Source organism: Pristis pectinata, chromosome 9, assembly GCF_009764475.1.
Source record: "Pristis pectinata isolate sPriPec2 chromosome 9, sPriPec2.1.pri, whole genome shotgun sequence".
NCBI lineage: Eukaryota > Metazoa > Chordata > Chondrichthyes > Rhinopristiformes > Pristidae > Pristis > Pristis pectinata.
This window is the reverse complement of record NC_067413.1, coordinates 2,173,339-2,195,202: the sequence shown is the minus strand read 5'-3', so window position 1 is coordinate 2,195,202 and position 21,864 is coordinate 2,173,339. Positions and strand designations below refer to the sequence as shown.

Here is a 21,864-nt window from a genome sequence, read left to right as displayed (position 1 = left end):
AAGGCACATGCTTACGTTTTCCATTCGAGCCGTATTCCTCCTGCCACACGTCACCTCATCGTGCTTGGTGGTAATCTCTTTCCCCTTTCCTGCAAATCCTCGCTTCGGATTTGTTGAAGGTTTATCTACCAATGTAGGAAAAGTGTTTGAGGAGCTCTGTTTTATAGTTGCTCTACATAAAACTTTCAGAGTCATACAACGTGGAAACAGACGCTTCGGCCCAACTGGTCCATGCCAACCGAGATGCACCCCTCCCCCAAGCTAGTCCCATTTGTCCGTGTTTGGCCCATAACCTTCTAAACCTTTCCAATCTAAGTAGCTGTCCAAATATTTTATCTTAAAGTTGTTATTGTACCTGTAGCTGCCTCAACCACTTCCTCTGGCAGTTCATTCCATGTACATACCATCCTGTGTAAAAAAGGTTGCCCCTCAAGTTCCTATTAAATCTCTCCCCTCTCACCTTGAACCTATGCCCTCTAGTTCTTGATTCCCCGACCTTGGGAACAAGACTGTGTGCATTCATTCCATCTACGCCCCTCATAATCTTACCTCTCAGTCTCCTATGCTCCAAGGAATAAAGTCCCAGCCTGTCCAACCTCTCTCTGTAGCTCAGTCCCTCAAGTCCTGACAACATCCTTGTAAATCTTCCCTGAACTCTTTCCAGTTTAATGACATCTTTCCTATAGCAGGGTGAACAAAACTGAACACAATACTCCATGTGCAGCCTCACCAGTGTCTTGTACAACTGTAACGTAACATCCCAACTTTTACACTCAGTGCTCTGACTGATGAAGGCCAGCGTGCCAAACGCCTTCACCACCCTGTCTACCTGTGACTCCACTTTCAGGAAACCACGTACCTGAACTCCAAGGTCCCTCTCAGGACACATTAAAAGACAACACAAAACTTATTCTGTAGCTTAGCATGGATCTTGTGTCAAAACAGTAACATATCCATCCTGTACACAAGCTGGCAAACCACAAGCTGGTTATTGTTAATTGAAATATTTTGCCAAGGAATAGCAATTGGCAGTGCTTCACTCTGTGCTCCCGGTGTAGCGAGGCAGTACGTTAGCAGATCCAGCTCGATTTCACTGATCGAGGATGACTATTCACGTACTCCGTACAAGGTACGATTCTTGAGCAATGACGTTTAGCTAGAACCAGACTGCAGAGCTGTTCAGCCCACCATGCACATGCCGTCTGGTAGAACAATCCAACTTATCCCACTCTCCCATTCGCTCTGAATTGCCATCATTTTCCAACGGGTTATCCAGTTCCTTTTTGAGAGCAACAGCTGAACTCGAACTATATTCTGGATCACAACCTACCAATCTTCCCTCACAACCACAGTTTTCCAATACTTGTAATATCTCCCCTGCACCCTCTCCAGTGCAATCATATCCCTCCTGATATACAGTGACCACAACTGCACACAAGTGCAAGCTACGCCTAGCTCATGTTGGATACAGTTCTTGTATAACCTTCCTGCTCTTGTATTCAATCCCTTAGCCAATGAAGAACCCTGTTTGCTTTCTCAATTACTGCCTCCACCCATCCTTCTAAATTTCTGTGGACATGCACTGTAAGGTTCCTCTACGCCTCTGGTTGCCCTCCGGAACCCCAAAGGTAACAACCATCCTATTGCATAAAGACTCTTTAAGCAATTCCCTTTGCTTCCTGCCACTGAGTCACTTGAGGATCCAATTTGCCATTCTCGTTGGGATGCCATGGGCTTTTACCAACTTATGAAAGCTACCTGAGATATTCATATCAAATCATCCCCAGCTAAAGAGCACAAAAAGCCACAACAGTTTTGTAACTCTGTCGGGTGCAGAGCTGGACATTACCGAGTTTATAAGGATCATGCCTTGTGTCTTGCCAATCAACTTCATCTTCCGAGCTTTCACTATCTTCAAATGGATGCACCATTCGGTAATTCTCAAACGAAATGGAAACTGAATGGAAAAGCAGAAAGACAAAATAAGCTAAATAATTGAACTTAAATCCAGACTGAAACAAAGAGTTCATGCACTTCAGAATAAACTTCTTTAAGTGGCTGTTGTATGGCAAGTCTAACCTCCACTCATTGTAATTTACTGGAGAATTAATCCGACATTTATCTTCTGCTTTTTGTTCTCAGTGGACAGCTCTTGCTCCACCGCTTCCCTCTAGCTTTTTATACTGGCTATCTCCCCTCTTCCTTTCAGTCCACATGAAGGGTCCAACCTGAAATGTCGACCATCTATTTCCCTCCACGGATGCTGCCTAACTGGCCGAGTTCCTCCAGTAATTTGTGTGTTACTCCAGGTTCCAGCGTCTGCAGTCTCCTGTCTCCATCTTTCATTTACACAACACTCTTCGTATAATATTCCAAAGCTCAGTATTAATGTCCAAAGACTGATACTGAACTACACAGGATATATTACAAGACAAGGGAGCAGAAGCAGGCCATTCGGCCCATCGAGTCTGCTCCAAGGAAAGGGAAATAGAAATGAGAAATGGGGAATGGGGGAAGAAGAAAAAAAAACTATTCTAATCCCAATTACCAGCCTTATCCCCATATCCCTTGATATCCTGACTATTTAGATATCTATCTATCTCCTCCTTGAACGCCCCCACTGATCTGGCTTCCACTGCTGTATGTGGCAAGGAGTTCCACAAATTCACCACCCTCTGGCTAAAGAAATTTTTCCTCATCTCTGTTTTGAAACTGTACCCTCTAATTCTAAGATTGTGCCCTCTGGTCCTGGACTCACCCACCAAGGGAAACAGCCTAGCCACATTTACTCTGTCCTTTCCTATCAATATTTTAAATGTCGCTATGAGGTCCCTTCTCATTCTTCTGTACTCCAGTGAGTACAGTCCAAGAGCCGACAAACGCTCCTCATACGTAAGCCCTTTCATTCCTGGAATCATCCTCGTAAATCTCCTCTGAACCCTCTCCAACGTCAACACATCCTTCCTAAGATGTGGGGCCCAAAACAGCGCACAATATTCCAAATGATGCCTCACTAGTGCCCCATAGAGCCTCATTAACACCTCCTTACTTTTATACACTATACCTCTCGAAATGAATGCCAACATAGCATTCGCTTTCTTTACCACCGATCCGACCTGGTGGTTAACCTTTAAGGTATCCTGCACGAGTACCCCCAAGTCCCTTTGTACTTCCGTGCTTTGGATTTTCTCTCCTCCTAGATAATAATCTGCCCGCTTATTTCTGCTTCCAAAGTGTACAACTGCACATTTCCCTACATTGAATCTCATCTGCCATTTCCTTGCCCATTCTCCTAAACCGTCTAGGTCCCTCTGCAACCTTCCTTTCTCTTCAATACTCCCTACTCCTCCCCCTATCTTGGTGTCATCCGCAAACTTAGCCACAAAACCATTTATTCCATCATCCAAATCATTAATGTACAAGGTAAAAAGCAGCGGTCCCAACACCAACCCCTGCGGCACACCACTAGTAACCGGTAACCAACCAGAACGAGATCCTCTTATTTCCACTCTTTGCTTCCTGTCAACCAGCCAATGCTCCACCCATTCTGTTATCCTACCCGTAATTCCATGACCTCTCATCTTATTAATCAGTCTCTTGTGAGGCACCTTATCAAAGGCCTTTTGAAAGTCTAAATACACAACATCTACCGCCTCTCCCTTATTCACCTTACCTGTGATTTCTTCAAAAAACTCCAATAGGTTGGTCAGACAGGATCTTCCCTTCACAAAACCTATCCTGCCCTGCGCCTCTAGGTATTCGGTAACCCCGTCTTTGAGGATAGATTCCAATAACTTTCCCACCACTGACGTCAGACTAATAGGTCTGTAATTTCCTTTATGCTGCCTCCCACCTTTCTTATACAACGGAACTACATTTGCGACCCTCCAGTCCTCTGGAACCACGCCGGAATCTATCGATTTCTGGAAAATAATCGCCAATGCCTCCGCTATCTCTAAAGCCACCTCCTTCAGAACCCGGGGATGCACCTCATCCGGTCCGGGAGACTTATCAGTCTTTAGTCCATTTAGTTTTCCTAGCACCTTCTCCCTAGTAATCTTAACTGAACTCAGTACCATTTCGTGAGACTCCTGACTAACCGGCACATTTCTGATGTCCTCCACGGTGAAGACCGATGCAAAATATTCATTCAATTCCTCTGCCATCTCTCTATCGTCCATTATAATAGCTCCTGCACCATTATCAATTGGTCCTATATCAACCCATGTCTCTCTTTTACACCTTATGTATTTAAAAAAAACTCTTAGTATCCTTTCGAATGTTATCCGCCAACTTCCTTTCATAATTCATCTTTTCTTTCCTAATGACCTTCTTAGTTTCTCTCTGCAGGTTTTTAAAAGCTTCCCAGTCTTCTGTTTTCCCACTAATTTTTGCTTCTTTGTACGCCGCCCCTTTTGCTTTTATTTTAGCCTTCACCTCTCTCGTTATCCACATTTGTTGCCTTTTTTCCATTCAAAACCTTCTTTTTTCTTGGAATATATCTATCCTGCAATTTCCTTATTTCCTGTAGAAATTCCTTCCATTTCTCCTCTGCCGTCCCTCCAGCCAGCGTACTCTTCCAATCAATTAGGGCCAACTCCTCTCTCATACCATTGTAATTTCCTTTGTTCCACTGAAATATCGATACACCAGTTATCAGCTTCTCCCTCTCAAACTTGAAACTGAACTCAATCATATTGTGATCACTGGTTCCCAGTGGTTCCTTTACCTTTAGTTCCCTAATCACCTCCGGTTCATTACACAGCACCCAATCCAAAACAGCCGATCCCCTGGTGGGCTCTTCAACAAGTTGCTCTAGAAAAACGTCCCTTAGACATTCCACAAACTCCCTCTCCTGAGCACTACCGCCATTCTGGATTTCCCAGTCCACCTTCATGTTAAAATCCCCCATAATTATCTTCACATTGTCACTCTGGCATGCTTTTTCTATCTCAAACTGCAACTTATCATCCACTTGCTGACTGCTATTAGGGGGCCTATATATGACTGCTACCATTGTCCTTTTACCCTTGCTATTCCTTAGCTCCACCCACAAGGATTCCACCTCCTCTGACCCAATGTCCTTCCTTTCTATCGATTTTATATCACTACTAACCATCATTGCCACACCTCCCCCTCTGCCTACCCGCCTATCCTTCCTATACACTGTGTACCCCTGGACATTCAGTTCCCAATCACATCCGTCATAAAGCCATGACTCGGTGATTGCCACAATGTCGTATTTATTAACCTGTAGTTGTGCCACTAGGTCATCTACTTTATTCCTAATGCTACGTGCATTTAAATATAGTACGTTTAGTCTGGTATCTGCTATTAATTTTGTTGTACTTCTATTGTTCAGCAGGTTATCCTGGCTTTCCACCTGTCTATCCTTCTTACCATCTTCACTACATACTACCTTAGACCTGTTCCTATATACCTCATCCCCTAACATTCTGTATCCTAACATCCTGACTTGTTGTACTTCTACTATTCAGCAAATTATCCTGACTTCTCACTTGCCTGTCCTTCTTGCCAGCCTCATTGGACTTGTTTCTATAAACTCCCTCCTTTACCTTAGCATCTTGTAACCTAACATCCTGGTTTCCATCCCCCTGCCAGATCAGTTTAAACCCTCCCCTACAACTAAATCAAACATTCCCGCCAAGATATTGGAACCTCTGGAGTTTAGGTGCAACCCATCCTTAGCGAATAGGTCATGCCTCCCCCAAAAAAGGTCCCAATTATCCAAAAATCTGAAGCCCTGCCCCCTGCACCAGTCACTCAGCCACGCATTTATCTGCCAGAGCTTTCTATTCTTCCTATCATTGACACGTGGCACAGGTAGTAATCCTGAGATTACTACCCTTGAGGTCCTACTTCTCAACCTTCTCCCCAATGCCTTGTATTCCTCCTTCAGGACCTCTTCTCTTTTTCTACCTGTCATTGGTACCTACATGTACCAAGACTTCTGGCTGCTCACCCTCTCCCCTCAGAATATTCTGGACCCGGTCCGTGATATCCCGTACCCTGGCACCAGGGAGGCAACACACCATCTGAGACTCATTGTCGCTATCGCAGAATCTGCTATCCGTACCCCTTACTATAGGATCTCTAGTATTAGGGCAAATCTCTCAATCTCTCTCGTCCTGGCTCTCGCACTTTGTCTGGAACTGTAACACCATATTCTGCACTCTGTTATTGCTTTTCCCTTTGTACTGCTTCGATGTACTGATCCACTCCAACGTATGGAATGATCTGCCTGGATGGCATGCAAACAACTCTTGACATGTGACAATAATAAATCAACTAACAATTAACGAAACCCTGGTCAAAAACGTAGGTTTTAGTAGTGGTCAAAGATAAGAGACAGGTAGTGAAGATTGGGAAGGGAACTCCAGAGTTTGGGACCCAGGCAGCCCAAAGGCAAGATAAATCTGCTATGGAATTCAAGATCCTGGATGTGGTGGGTCAGAGAGATTCTGTGCTGCACAACTCCATGACTCTAAGGTGGACTCCAGTGCCCAGTGAGAACATGAAAGTCATAAGGAACACACAAGGCAGTTGTATTTACGGGAAGTGGCTACTACGGAGCAGAACACTGGATAGACCAGCCGAGGCTGATGAGCTGCTTCTGTGCTCCAAGTTCTGCATCATTCACTTTAAGTCTTCAGCTGCTATAACAGGACCGTACACAGGGTGCACATGGCGACTACAGAACACGTGCTGGGACTTTTACCTTTGCTGTCGCCATTCAGTTTATTTTCTTCTCGGCGAAGCTGTGCGTCATACTCCCGGTCAAATTCCATCTGCAGCATCTGGGCCAACAGGAGGTCGCTGGAGGTCTCGGTGCCCTCCCCAATGAGAGCTGCCGCATCAATGCTGCACACACAACAAGATCAATTGACCTTCCTCTGACTGAAGTTGACAACTTGTTACATACATTTACTCAGAACAAAGAACAGTACAGCACAGGAACAGGCCATGCGACCCACCACGTCTGTGCCAAATTAAATCTCTTCTGCCTGCACATGATCCACATCCCTCCACTCCCTGCACATTCATGTGTCTAAAAGCCTCTTAAATGCCACTACCATATCTGCTTCACGACTACCCCTGGCAGCCCGTTCCAGGCACCCACCACTCTGTACATAAAGTTTTCCCCCTCTCACCTAAAATGTACGTCCTCTAGTATTTGAGATTTCCACCCTGGGGAAAATACTCTATGCCCTTCATAACTTTATAAACTTCTATCAGGTCCCCCCTCAGAGTTTAATTCGGATAAGTGCGAGGTGTGCACTTTGGAAAGTCAAATCCATGTAGGACTTTCAGTGAACAGCAGGGCCCTGGGAAGTGTTGCAGACAGAGGGACCTTGTAGTACATGGTTCCCCAAAAGCGGAGTCATAGGTAGACAGGGTGGTGAAGGCAGCCTTTGGCACGCTGGTCTTCATCAGTATAAAAGTTGGGAGGTCACAGTGCAGTCGTACAGGACGCTGGTGAGGCCGCACTTGGAGTATTGTGTTCCGTTTTGGTCGCCCTGCTATAGGAAAGATGTTGTTAAACTGGAAAGAGTGTAGAAAAGATTTACAAGGATGTTGCCAGGACTGGAGGGACTGAGTTATATGGAGAGGGTGGACAGGCTAAAACTTTTTTCCTTGGAGCGTAGGAGACTGAGAGGTGATCTTACAGAGGCGTATAAATTCATGAGGGGCATAGACAGGGTGAATGTATTCTTTCTCCCCCAGAGTTGGAGGATCAAGAACTAGAGGGCATAGGTTTAAGGTGAGAGGGGACAGATTTAATAGGAACTTAAAGCAACTTTTTTTTTGTTTTACATAAAGGGTGGTACATATGTGGAACGATCTGTCAGAGGAAGTGGTTGAGGCAGATACAATAACAACATTTAAAAGACACTTGCACACGTACATGGGTAGGAAAGGTTTAGAGGGATATAAGCCAAGTGCAGGCAAATAGGATTATAGGATGGGACATCTTGGTCAGCAGGGACCAGTTGAGCCGAAGGGCCTGCTTCTGTGCTGTATCACTCTTTAAACTCTCTATTCCAAATGCAGCCCAACCAAAGCTTTATACAGCTGTGACCTGACTCCCTGACTCTTACACTCAGTGCTGCACTTGTTGCACCTCTAATGAACGATAGCATCCCAAGTACTTCAGTGTTGAGAGTCAAAAATGAGATTAGCTGATTGACTACATGGGTTTCAAGCAAGATTCGGAAGAGGTGGAGGGGCGAGGAGGTCTTCCAGAGGTTATGGTAATAACAGACAATAGTTAAAATGGGAAAAAACGGATCTTTCTCAGGTTGTGACCACGGGGCTTGGACCAGCCGTTCATGATCTGTACCAAGGATTTGGGTGAAGGGACCAAATGTCATCTTTCCTTGTTTGTCGACAACACTAAACTAGGTGGGTTTGTGAACAGGGAGGAGGATGTAGAGAGGCTTCTTCGGGGGGAGTACAGACAAACAGGGGAGGTGTAAATATAGCAGATGGAATAGAATGTAGAAAGATGAAAGACCATCCACTTCAGTGCACAGAACAGAAAAACAGATTAAAATTAACAGGTGACATATGGGAGGTGTTAATGTGGAAAAGGGTATGCCCTGACACACAAGTCACTGAATGTTACAAAGGCAAATAGTACAATGGCCTTTATCATAAGAGAATTTGATTACAAGATAAAGTTATCTTACTGCTATTATATATAGGGCCTTGGAAAGACCACAGCTGGAGTAACGTGTACAGTTTTGGTTTCTTTACCAAAGGACAGACTTGTCATTGAGGGAGCGCAATGAAGATTTAATAGACTAGAATGGCAGTTTGCCAGATGAGGAGAGATTGTGTAGACTAGGCTGAGGATGAGAGATCTCACTAAAACTAACATGTTCTTACAAGGCTTCACCGGATGGATGAAAGGGGAATGATTGCCCTGGCTTAGGAACCCAGAATCAGGGGTCACTGATGCAGAATGAGGGGTCGGCAAGGAGGAAAGATTTCTTCATCCAGAGGGGAGTGAATCCTTGGAATTCTCTCCCCTGGAAGACAGTGGAGGTTCAGTCACTGAGTTCAGAGTTCATTCAAACAGAGATTGATGGAGTTCTGAACTCAAAGGGAACCAAGGAACGTGTGAGTGGTGCAGGGAGTTGGTGCCAAGGTGGATGATCTTGACGAATGACACAGCAGGTGTGAAGGGAAGAATGGCCAACACCTTCCTGATTCTCTTGTTCTCGCAGAAATGTCAAGATTAATCTCTCAACTACACAGGGTTAAAGTATCAGGGAGAATGACAACAGCCTTCAGGTTGTTGATTTTGGCATCAGGATTCTCTGACAATGTGTAGCTGTTAACCACAGACCGGTCACCACCTCCCGCTCCCTGCCACATGTTCAAGCTTAAAGTAGCTGCTCTCCTTGAATTAAACATTAAATTATCCGTCCTTTCCTTGAGCGATGCTTGGAATGTCCCGTCACTCACCCGATGACGTGAGGGAATGCTGCATTCTGTTCCTGTTGTTGCAATTCTTTAGCAAGCTCCTCACTCATTACATCGGAAAGGGAGCAGGGTGTTATTGTGGAAGGAGGTGCTCCCCACGGACACTGCGGAGAGAGAACAAAAGTATGGAAACCGTTACCCTGGAGACCAAATTTCAAACAGAAGTGAGACAACAGGATTAGTGCGAGCTCCTCCTCGTTCTGAGTTGGACAAGGGAAAACCCAGTGCACTTGCGTGATCACCACCTTTGTGAGGCAGAGACTGCTCAAGGCTCCAACCATTCCAGTTTTAACCCAACCGATTTCAACTTCTCGCTGCCTCGGTAAAGCAGCCAGCACAATCAAAGACCCCACCCACCCTGGATATTCTCTCTTCTCCTCCTCCCGTCAAGCAGAAGATACAAAAGCCTGAAAGCACGTACCACCAGGCTCAAGGACAGCTTCTATCCCACTGTTATACTATTGAACAGTTCCCTAGTACGATAAGATGGACTCCTGACTTCACAATCTACCTCGTTATGACCTTGCACCTTATTGTCTGCCTGCACTGCACTTTCTCTGTAACTGTAACACTTTATTCTGCATTCTGTTATTGTTTTCCCTTGTACTACCTCAATGCACTGATGTGATAAATTGATCCGTATGGACAGTATGCAAGACTGTACCTCGGTACACATGACAATAATAATTTCCCATACTTGTACCTTGGTACACAAAGCAGGTTATTCCTTAAAGAGCCACATTAACACAGGCAACACAATACAGCCAGCCTTGCCTCAACTCAGGAGATGACTTCAGTTGAGGCAAGACTGGCTGTATTGTGTTCCCTGCGTTAGTGTGGCTCTTCACTGAACCAAGAAACTCTGGCAAACACCTCAGGGCTGAGGGGAGAGTGGTAAAGAACAGGACCAGGGTGTGACAGAAGAACCTGCTTTAGACACGAGCACAGACTAGATGAGCCAGTTGTTGTAGTTCCCCAATAATTCCATGTAAACCTATCGATGCACTTAGAGCCCCACTGCCTGTTGTTCACCTACTCCCCATTTAGAAATGTTTGTGCCTCTGCTTTCAGTGGGCTTGTCGCAGGCAAGTTCGCTAAAAGGGACAGACTTCTGCAGATGCAAGCATTAGACTAGGACAAGGTAGCACAGTAGTTCAGCAGTTAGTGCCACTGCCTCATACTCCAGGGACCCAGGTTCGATACTGACCTTGGGTGCTGCTTGAGTGAAGTTTGTACGTTCTCCCCGTGACTGCTCGGATTTCCCTTGGGTGCTCCCATTCCCCCCCCCCCCCCAGATCCTACTTCAATTGGCCACTGTACATTACCTTTCGGTGGTAGAAGAATCAAGGAGCCCGGGGTGGGGGTGGGGGGGGGGGGGGAGGTGGGAGTGGAGTTCCTAGCATGTGCGAGAGAGAATACGTCACAGGGATAGAGGGAAATAAGAGCAGGAACCTGGAGCAACAAAAAATTGCTGGAGGAACTCAGCGGGTCAGGCAGCATCTGTGGAGGGAAATTGAGAGTTGATGTTTCGGGTCGAGACTCTTCATCTGGACTAATGAAGGGTCTCGACCCGAAACACTGGCTGCCCATCTCCCTCTACAGATGCTGCCTGGCCCACTGAGTTCCTCCAGCATCTTGTTTGTTGCAGGAAGCCAGCAAGGACCTGATGGACTAATTACTCTCCTCCTTGCATAACAAGCAGTACATTTGTATAGAGCAACACCTCCCACACCACCCCTTTATCAAAATTACAACAAGGATAATGTACCAGACCAGCGAGCACTGCAAGGTCCTGGGGCAAAAGTCCAAATAACTGGATAATTCAACCAAATAACTGCCTTGTTTTATTTACCATTGATTCAATGTCTACCGAGACATTAAAAACCAACGTCAAAAACCAACATCAATGCATCTGAAAGTGACCCATACCAGGGTGAACAGCTGGCACATTTGCATCACCCACCAATAGCTTGATTTTACATAGTGCTTGTCCCCCAGAACCAGAGGGAATAAAGGGTAAGCCCGCTGCTGTAAAGTGAGAACATCCTCAAACTCACTGGGTCGCAATCAGGGGAAGGGGATTTGTAGAAGAGAAGGTGTGGACAAGGCTTTGATAATATTGAGGTAATTTAGATAGAAAGTTCACAAAGAAAGTAAAGCTAAGTAAAAGTACGCAGTGAGCCATCTGTTCTGGTCACAGGTCACAAGACTGCAAACAGTCCCCAGCGAGCCCTGGGACTGCCCCAGCTCCTCAAAACAAGTGCCCCATGATTTCACCAGGCAGTTACACAGTGGCGCGGAGTTTATCAAGTATGAGTTAGCAGGGGGTTTCATTCAGGGAGTTTGGGAACTATTAGAGTCACAAAGCCCACCACATCCACATTGTCAAGTTGATCTACTTTCAATGAGAAACATACAGACATTAAGGTTAAGCATTAAGGTTCGATGTATATAAATGATTTGGATGTCATTAAGCTGAAAAGGGTGTAGAAAAGATTCACAAGAGCATTACTGAGTCTGGGAGGCACAGGTTACAAGGAGAGACTGGATAGGCTGGGCTTTTTAACTCTGGAGTGTAGGAGGCTGAGGGGAAACCTTACAGAGCTTTATAAAATTATAAGGGGCATAGGTAGGGTAAATGGTCACAGTATTTTCCACAGGGTAGTGGAACTCAAATCTAGTGGGCACAGGTTTAAGATGAGAGGGGAGGAATTTAAAGGGGACCTGAGGGGCAACTTTTTCCACACAGAGGGTGAGGGGTATATGGAACAAGCTGCCAGAGGAGGTGGTAGAGGCAGGTACAATTACAAAGTTTAAAAGACATTTGGACAGAGACATGGACAGGAAAGGTTTAGAGGGATGTGGGCCATATATAGGTAAATGGGACTAGCTCAGGTTGGCAACTTGGTTACATGGACAAGTTGGGCTGAAGGGCCTGTTTCTGTGCTGTACATCTGTCTCCATGACTGTATGACTCTATATAAAAAAAATCCCAAAGCCTTTCACCAAAGAACTGCAAAGAAATAACTGAAAAAGAGGCAACGAAGTGAAAGCTGCATAAACCTGGCCTTAAGCAGAAATTTAACCGTAGCTCACAAAAATCTTCGGGCACAGACAACAAAATATAGGCCCCATATCCAAGGAAGGATGTGCTGGCATTGGAGAGGGTCCAGAGGAGGTTTACAAGAATGATCCCGGGAATGAAAGGGTTAATGTATGAGGAGTGTTTGATGGCTCTGGGCCTGTACTCACCGAAGTTTAGAAGGATGAGGGGAGGATCTCGTTGAAGCCTACCGAATATTGAAAGGCCTGGATAGGGTGGATGTGGAGAGGATGCTTCCATCAGTGGGAGAGTCTCGGACCAGAGGGCACAGCCTCAAAATAGAAGGACGTCCCTTTAGAACTGAGATGAGGAGGAATTTCTTCAGCCAGAGGGTGGTGAATCTGTGGAATTCATTGCCACAGAGGGCTGTGGAGGCCAAGTCATTGGGTGTATTTAAAGCAGAGATTGATAGGTTCTTGATTAGTAAGGGTGTCAAAGGTTACGGGGAGAAGGCAGGAAGATGGGGTTGAGAGGGAAAAATAAATCAGCCATGATCGAATGGTGGAAAACTCGATGGGCCGAATGGCCTTAATTCTGCTCCTGTGCCTTACGGTCTTAAAGGGCACAGTCACATCGAAGAAACACAAAGTGGAAGATATACAAGGAGCTCGAGTAGGAGAGATGCAGAGTTCGGAGATGTTGTACAGCCGGACAAACCAACAGAGACTGGATAGCTTCGGACTATGGAGGAACTTAAAGACTAGGTTAAAAATACTAGATCAAGCCTGCCGAGGATGGTGGTGGTGGAGGCAGACACGATGGAAGTGTTTTTAAGAGGCTCTTGGATAGGTATGAATGTGCAGAGAAGAGGGATACGGCAAACTGAGTGGGTAGTCAGCGAATGAGGCTTGATGTTAGTCAAGCAGAGTATTAAGTGAACTCTCCGGTTTATGGAGGGTTGTGTTGGCAATGTGGTGCATGCTTTTGATGCAACTCCACATCATTCGGGTTGGTCACAAACTGCAGGCGTGCCAGATTCCTTGGCAACTGTTTCTGCACAGCAATCGTGACCGTTGGAAATTAAGAAGCTGAAGATTTTATTGGTCTTTATTAGACAAGCCTCAAGAGCAGCATCAGGTGGCAAACCCCAGTGTCACAAAGTCATCAGTGCAAGTCCCAGCAGCAAAATACGGCTTCACCAGAAACCAAACATTTCTGCCTTGCAACATTCTGCCAACAACCTGACACAACAACAACATCCATACTTTCACATTTTAATTACCAGATAAAGTCATACTTGATGTGCACCAAATAACTAGCCACCCACCCATTCCTTAACAACAATCACATTGAAGAAGGGTCCTGACCCGAAACGTTGACTGTCTGCTTTTCTCCACAGATGCTGTCTGGCCTGCTGAGTTCCTCCAGCATCGTGTTTTTTTCCCCACCTAGATTCCAGCATCTGCAGTCCTTTGTTTCTCTAGTGTAATCTCCTACTGAGTCACTTACAATCATGAGATTGAACATCCAACATTGGACCTTGAGCAACACCAGCAGAGTAACGCAGCACTGGGGGCGGCCACTTGCCCCATCAGGCTGACAAATCGGTTGATCATACACCTGCTTGTAGCTTGGACAGATGTGAATGATCCCTTGGTACAGAGTAAGAGCGGGGGAAATCCCTCAATATTCCAGTCAGAAATATTGCTCAATCTATAAAGAAATAACTTTAGCTCATCATTTACCACAACAATTTGGGGAATTTTCAATCAAACTGGCTGTCATATTTCCTACAACACTGACATCCCTTCAAAGGGTAATTCACTGGCTGTGGGGCAACTTAAGACATCTTGGAACAACAATATGGAAATTTAATAACCTTCCTTCATTATTTGTTCACCTCATTCCCCTAGGACAATGCTGAACAGTCAAGTGACAGTACTTAACAATCCGGTGGAGGAACTCAGCAGAACGAGGAGTACGCATGGGGGGAATGGTATTGTCAACATTGAGTCGAGACCCCGCATCAGGAGAGCGTGTGGAGGGGACTGACACAGAGGTTTGACCCGACAGTTCCTTCCCCCCCTCACAGATGCTTCTCGACCCACTGAGTTCCTCCAGCGGGGTGTTTGTTTCTCCAGCAACTGCAGTCTCTTGTTTCTCTAAGCTACAGTACTACTCCAGTATTTGACCAAACCTGTAACAAAAAAATAGAAAAACAACTCCTTGTGGAACAGCATTGGAAATCCATTTAAAAACGTTCATTCAGTTTTGGGGATCTGGGTGCTGGCAAGGCCAGCAATTCTTGCACATGCCTAATCAGCCTTGAACTGACTGGCATGGCTATTTCACAGGGCATTGGAGTCATGTACACGCCACACAGGCCCAGAGAACATAGAACAGTACAGCCCAGGAACAGGCCCTTCAGCCCACCTTTGTCTGTGCTGACCATGATGCCAATCCAAAATAATCCCATCTGCCTGCACCTGGTCTCTATCCACCGAGGTAGTGTTCATGGGGTCATGGACCACACAAAAATCTGATGGCGGAGGGGAAGAAGCTGTTTCTGAATCATTGAGTGTGGGTCTTCAGGCTCCTGTACCTCCTCCCCGATGGTAGTAACATGAAGAGAGCATGTCCCAGATGGTGAGGGTACTTTGTGATGGATGCTGCCTTCTTGAGGCATGGCCTCTTGAAGACCTTCCAAAGTGCAACAGCTCCCACTTGTCCAGACAAAACTCCATCTGCCATTTCTCTGTCCACTATACCCTGCCGAATCCTTTGACAATCTTTCTCACTATCCACAACTCACCAATTTTTATGTCTTCTCCAAACTTACTACTGAGTCCACCTATATTTTCTTCCAAATCAGATACACACAGAGGTTCCAGCACTGACCCCCGTGCAACACCCTGGTCACAGACCTCCAGACAGAACAACCACCTTCCACTGCTACCCCGTCATTTTTGATTACGATCTATCGTCGCCGCGGATCCCATGCGCCTTAATCTTCTGGATCAAAGACAGCAGATTTCCTCCCTGAGATTACACTGTGGAAATTGTTATGAATGACTGGCATTTTTGTGAATCCCAGGTTATTAATACAATTTAAATTGTACACCTGCCGTGGCGATATCTGAACTCAGGAGCAACACACAAAGGAGCTGGAGGAACTCAAGAGGGTCAGGAGGCATCTATAGAGGGAAATGGACAGTCAACGTTTCAAGTCGAGACCCTTCATCAGGACTGGAAAGTGTGTTGCTCCAGATTTCCAGCATCTGCAGTCCCTGGTATCTCCATCGCATTCCTGGATTGATACCTGGAATGGGCAGGTTCTTTCCTTCCGAAAGGTTCAACATGCTGGGCTTGGGTCGGCTGAAGAGTGAGGGGGGATTCCACTGAGCCATTCACGACCCTCAGAGGACTCGGCAGGGTGGGTGTAGAGCGGCTGTTACCTCTTGTGGGATAATCTAGGAGTACCCAGCGCGGCGCTCCCTCACCGCCGCCCCGCCCACGGCGCGGCGCTCCCTCCTCCCACGGCGCGGCGCTCCCTCACCGCCGCCCCGCCCACGGCGCGGCGCTCCCTCCTCCCACGGCGCGGCGCTCCCTCACCGCCGCCCCGCCCACGGCGCGGCGCTCCCTCCTCCCACGGCGCGGCGCTCCCTCACCGCCGCCCCGCCCACGGCGCGGCGCTCCCTCCTCCCACGGCGCGGCGCTCCCTCACCGCCGCCCCGCCCACGGCGCGGCGCTCCCTCCTCCCACGGCGCGGCGCTCCCTCACCGCCGCCCCGCCCACGGCGCGGCGCTCCCTCAGGACGGTACCTTCTCCCTCCAGGGCTGCGCGGCCGCCGCCAGGCCGGGCTCCATCCTCGGCAGCCGGGCTGAAGCTCAGTCCTTCCCGCGAGTTGGGCAGGGCAAGGCCGAGGCTTCGGGCCTGGACCGGGGGGACCGGGACTGACCGGGAGCCGCCGGCCACTGAACTGGCGACGGGCAGCCACGCAGAGGCCGCCGGTACACACGCCCGGGTCAAAGTTCAGGCGCCGCTTCTCTCTGCATAGAGAGCTTTCCCGTGACGTCAGGGGGCGGGGCAAACGGCCGCCATGTCGGTGGACCCGCCATCGGTGGAAACTCCCGCAGCGGGTCTTTATTCCGGCCTCGCCTCTCCACTCGCAGTCCTGATGCAGGGTTTCGACCCGAACCGTCGATAATTCCTCCCCCCCCCCGATATGGAATGAAATATCCCCAGCTCGACCCGCTGAGCTCCTCCAGCAGATTGTTTGTTGCTCAATAAAGAAGTTGAAATGTCTAACTTGTCCCAGTTGCGATTAAAAATTATTGACACGATGAAGGGTCGCAGATCTGAAACGTTGACTGTTTCTTTTTCCTGCTTGCTGGCCTGCCGTCCGTTTCCAACATTTTCTGTTTGACATGAAAACTTGTCTCGCCAAACATGCAGGGCATGGAATGATATAGGCCACATCAGGCAGATATTATTAGTTTAATTTGGCATCCTGGTCTCAAGCATTGTGGGCCGAAGCTGTACTGTTCCATGTAACAATAAAACCTGACCTATCACTTCCCGCTGTTGCCCTTTAGCATCAGTTCTGCATTCGTTAAAATATTGCGTTCGTTAAAATATTGCGTTCGTTAAAAGGCTCCCTGCAGATTGAGTTTGTCAATAGCTTTGTGAATTGCAAAAGCCCTTGAAAGGACACTTTTCAGCTCCAAATATTTCCATCACTTTAATGTCAATGGAGCAACACCAAAAGCAGCAAGGGCAGAGGGTGTACTCTGGATGGGCAACTTCAATAACCGTGAACAAGAATGGATTCACCAGAGACTGCAGATGCTGGAATCTGGAGCAACAAATGATCTGCTGGAGGAACTCAGCGGGTCAGGCAGCATCAGTGGGGGGAATGGACAATCGATCTTTTGGGTCAAGAACCTTCATTTGGACTTAAAAATAGAGGGAAGGAGCGATATCAGATTCCTCCATCTACAGCCCTTTGTTAGCTCCATCTATCACCTCCCAATCACTTCTTCCACTCTGACCCCCTCCACCTGCCTATCACCTGAATCCACCTATCACTTGCCAGCTCTTGCTCCACCCCCTCCCCTCAGCTCCTTATACCCTTTCAGTTTAGATGAAATATCAGCCTGTAGCGACTCACCGTCTGAGCAAGCGAACCGGCTCGGCAGTCGGGTCGCGCGTCATTGAAGCGGCGAGGCCCAAGATGGCGGCGGGCCTTCGTCTCCCCCGAGCGACAGGGAGAACCCGCGTGCGGGAAAGGTTTGATGACGTGGCGTATACGTCATTGCCATTTTGAGTGGGCGGGAACAGGCTCTCTTAAAAGGCCTGCGCAAGGTGGGAAAATAAACCAGTTCTGTTCTGAAACTCTACGACTCACGTCTTGTGTTCATTCCGCAGTAGCAGCCGCTACATTGGTGACCCCGACAGTCCAAATGGATTTTGGACCTGCACAATGGACGACAACGCAGCATCCAACACAGTGGCACTCAAGCTCCCCACCTTTTGGATGCTTCGTCCCAGCATCTGGTTTGACCAGGCCGAAGCGCAATTCCACCTTCGGCGGATCACCTCCGACTCCACAAAGTACTACCATGTGGTCAGCTCTCTGGACCAGGAGACAGCCGCTTAGGTCAGTGATTTCATCCAGTCCCCTCTGGAGGAACATAAGTACCCGGCTTTCAAAGACCTTCTGATTCGAACCTTCGGCCTCTCCCGTCATGAGCGCGCCACCCGCCTGCTTCGTCTTGATGGCCTGGGGGACAGATCCCCATCCGTGCTAATGAATGAGATGCTGGCATTGGCCGAGGGGCACAAGCCCTACCTAATGTTCGAACAGGCCTTCCTCGAACAACTACCCGATGACATTCACCTGCTGTTGGCCGACGCTGATATCAGCAACCCTCGTGAGGTGGCTGCCCGGGCAGACGTCCTGTGGAAGGCCAAACCCGAGCGCGGTTCGTCCATCGGCCAAATCGCCAGGCCGCGAGCCCAACGCCTGCCTGAACCAGTCCCAGCAACCGGGCGACCACACCCCAGAAACACAGATGACGACACTGCCAACCAACTGTGTTTCTACCATCAGAGGTGGGGCGCAGAGGTCTGTTGATGCCGCCCACCCTGCAAGTCAGGGAAACGCCAGTGCCAGCCGCTGCTAACAGCTACGGCGGCTGGCCACCGACAAAGCCTCCTATTCCTTCGGGACAAGCAGTCCGGGCGGCATTTCCTCGTCGATACTGGAGCAGAGGTCAGTATTTTGCCCCCGACCGGCTGCGACACTCCTAACGGGCAACAAGGTCCGGTACTCAATGCCGCAAACTGCACAACGATACGGACTTTCGGTACCCGTACACTTCATTTACAATTCGGCGGTAGCCGTTTCACCTGGACCTTCACCCTTGCCACCGTCGCCCGACCACTCCTAGGAGCCAATTTCCTTCGGGCCCACAACCTGTTAGTTGACCTGCGAGGGAAACGGCTAGTCCGCTCCACAACCTTCCAGACCTACCCCCTGGGAGAAACCAGCCTACCAGCCCCGCGCTTGGACTCCATTTTCCTGTCCGGCAACGAGTTCACCAAGCTCCTAGCCGAATTCCCATCAGTTTTGGCACCTCAGTTTACGAATTCTATGCCCAAGCACGGGGTCCAACACCACATCATTACCACAGAGCCACCACTTCATGCTTGAGCTCGACGCCTACCTCCAGACAAGCTCCGCCTGGCAAAGGAAGAGTTCCGTCACATGGAGGAGCTGGGGATTGTTCGCAGGTCAGACAGCCCCGGGCCTCCACCCTGCACATGGTCCCCAAAGCCACCGGCGGGTGGAGGCCCTGCGGCAACTACCGCAGGCTGAATGACGCCACCACCCTGGACCGCTATCCCATCCCTCACATCCAGGACTTCGCAGCGAACCTACATGGGGCCCACATCTTCTCCAAGGTGGACCTCGTTCGGGGATACCACCAAATCCCGGTCCACCCAGATGACATCCCCAAAACTGCAATTATCACCCCATTTGGCCTCTTCGAGTTCCTTTGAATGCCGTTCGGCCTTAAGAACGCCGCACAGACCTTCCAGCGGCTGATGGACGTGGTAGGCCGAGACCTGGACTTCGTGTTCATTTACTTAGATGACATACTAATCACCAGCCGTGACCGCCAAGAACACCTTTCCCACCTCCGCCAGCTGTATTCCCGTCTCTGTGATTTTGGCCTCACGATCAACCCGGCCAAGTGCCAGTTCGGGCTTGACTCTATCGATTTCCTCGGCCACAGAATCACCAGCAATGGAGCAACACCCCTACCTGCCAAGGTGGACGTTATCCGCCATTTTGCCCACCCCAGCACGGTCAAAGGCCTACAGGAATTCCTGGGGATGGTCAACTTTTACCATCGGTCCATCACTGCAGCAGCCCGTATCCTGCGCCCTTTGTTTGCGCTGATGGCTGGTAAGGGCAAGGACATCGCCTGGAACGACGAGGCTGTGGCTGCCTTTGTTAAGGCCAAGGACGCCCTAGCAAACGCTACAATACTTGTACATCCTAGGACAGACGTCCCAACCGCCCTCACGGTGGACGCATCCAACACCGCGGTTGGTGGGATACTGAAACAACTAATCGAAGGCAGTTGGCAACCCTTAGCATTTTTCAGTAGGCACCTTAGACCACCCGAGCTGAAATACAGCGCTTTTGATCGGGAACTTCTAGCGCTGTACCTGGTGGTCCGGCATTTCCAGTACTTTTTGGAAGGCAGGCCTTTCACTGCCTTCACCGACCATAAGCCTTTGTCCTTCGCCTTCGCCTTCTCCAAAGCCTCTGATCTCTGGTCAGCTCATCAGCAGAGACATTTGTCCTATACTTCCGAATTCGCAACGAATGTACAACATGTCTCCAGGAAGGACAATGTCGTTGCTGACGCACTTTCCAGACCAACCATCCACAGCTTGTCCCTGGGTATCGACTACAAGGCCCTGGCTGCCACACAGCAAGCCGACGACGAACTGCCCAGCTACAAAACCGCAATCTCGGGCCTGCAGCTCCAAGATTTCTTGGTTGGTCCTGGTCAGCAGACCCTCCTTTGCGACATCGCAGCAGGTCAACCCCGCCCTATAGTTCCTGCAGCCTGGCGGAAACGCGTTTTCGATTCGATACACGGATTGGCGCACCCGTCCATCAGATCCATTGTCTGGCTGGTCGCCAGCAAGTTCATCTGGCATGGCCTGCGCAAACAGGTCAGAGAGTGGGCCAGGAATTATCAGCACTGCTAGACATCGAAAATCCAACGACACACCAAGGTTCCGCCACAGCAGTTCGAGCCTACCCGTAGAAGGTTCGACCACATCCACGTCGACCTCGTAGGCCCTCTGCCGGTTTCAAGAGGGGCCCGGTACCTCCTTACCATCGTGGACTGGTTCACGAGGTGGCCTGAGGCAACCCCTCTATCTGACATCACGACTGATTCCTGCGCCCGGGCGCTGCTCACAACTTGGATCTCACGTTTTAGTGTTCCAGCTCACATCACTTCAGACAGAGGCACACAATTTACCTCCAGCCTCTCGTCTGCATTGGCAAACATGCTGGCAACGCAGCTGCACACCACCACGGCCTACCACCCTCAATCAAACGGGTTAGTGGAACGTTTCCACCACCATCTGAAATCAGCCCTGATGGCCCGCCTGCAGGGTCCTAACTGGGTCGACGAACTGCCTTGGGTCCTGCTCGGCATACACACTGCCCCCAAAGAAGACCTCCGCGATTTGTCAGCTGAGCTTGTGTACGGAGCGCCCCTGGTCGTCCCAGGGGATTTCATACCCTCCCTTCGGGACCAAGGGGAACAACCCACGGCACTCCTGCAAAGACTGCGCGAGAGGCTCGGCAACTTGGCCCCGATCCCCACCTCGCGGCACGGTCAAGCCCCATCCTGTCAGCCCAAAGAACTACGAGACTGTAGGTTTGTTTTCATTCGCAGGGGCACACCTTGGGCGCCGTTGCAACGACCATATGAGGGGCCATTCCAAGTCATCAGGAATAATGGGTCCACCTTTATTTTGGACACTGGGGGCAAGGAGCAGGTCTTCATGATGGGCCGCCTCAAACCGGCCCATTTAGATCTGCAACAACCGGTCGAGGTTTCAATGCCGCGACGCAGAGGCTGGCCTCCTAAGCAGCGGCTAACACAGCCCGCAGACCTTGGGGACCGGATTGCCGGTTCTGGGGGCGGGGGGGGGGGGGGGGGTGGGGTTGTGTAGCGACTCACCGTCCAAGCAAGCGAACCGGCTCGGCAGTC

General features: G+C 49.0%; 1 protein-coding gene across 1 annotated transcript in view; it reads right to left on the bottom strand.

Annotated features, from left to right (window-relative positions):
• The window catches only part of riok3 (RIO kinase 3 (yeast)), a 39,654-nt gene extending 23,071 nt beyond the window's left edge, over window positions 1–16,583 (bottom strand). Inside the window, exons 1-5 of the mRNA XM_052023775.1 lie at window positions 16,375–16,583; window positions 9,493–9,614; window positions 6,740–6,882; window positions 1,850–1,957; window positions 16–125 (exon numbers count right to left, since the gene is read on the bottom strand). Of these exons, the coding sequence (XP_051879735.1) occupies window positions 16–125; window positions 1,850–1,957; window positions 6,740–6,882; window positions 9,493–9,614; window positions 16,375–16,419 (528 nt within the window). The 5' untranslated portion in view covers window positions 16,420–16,583. The remainder of the gene's footprint in view (window positions 1–15; window positions 126–1,849; window positions 1,958–6,739; window positions 6,883–9,492; window positions 9,615–16,374) is intronic.
• Window positions 16,584–21,864: the final 5,281 nt, after the last annotated feature.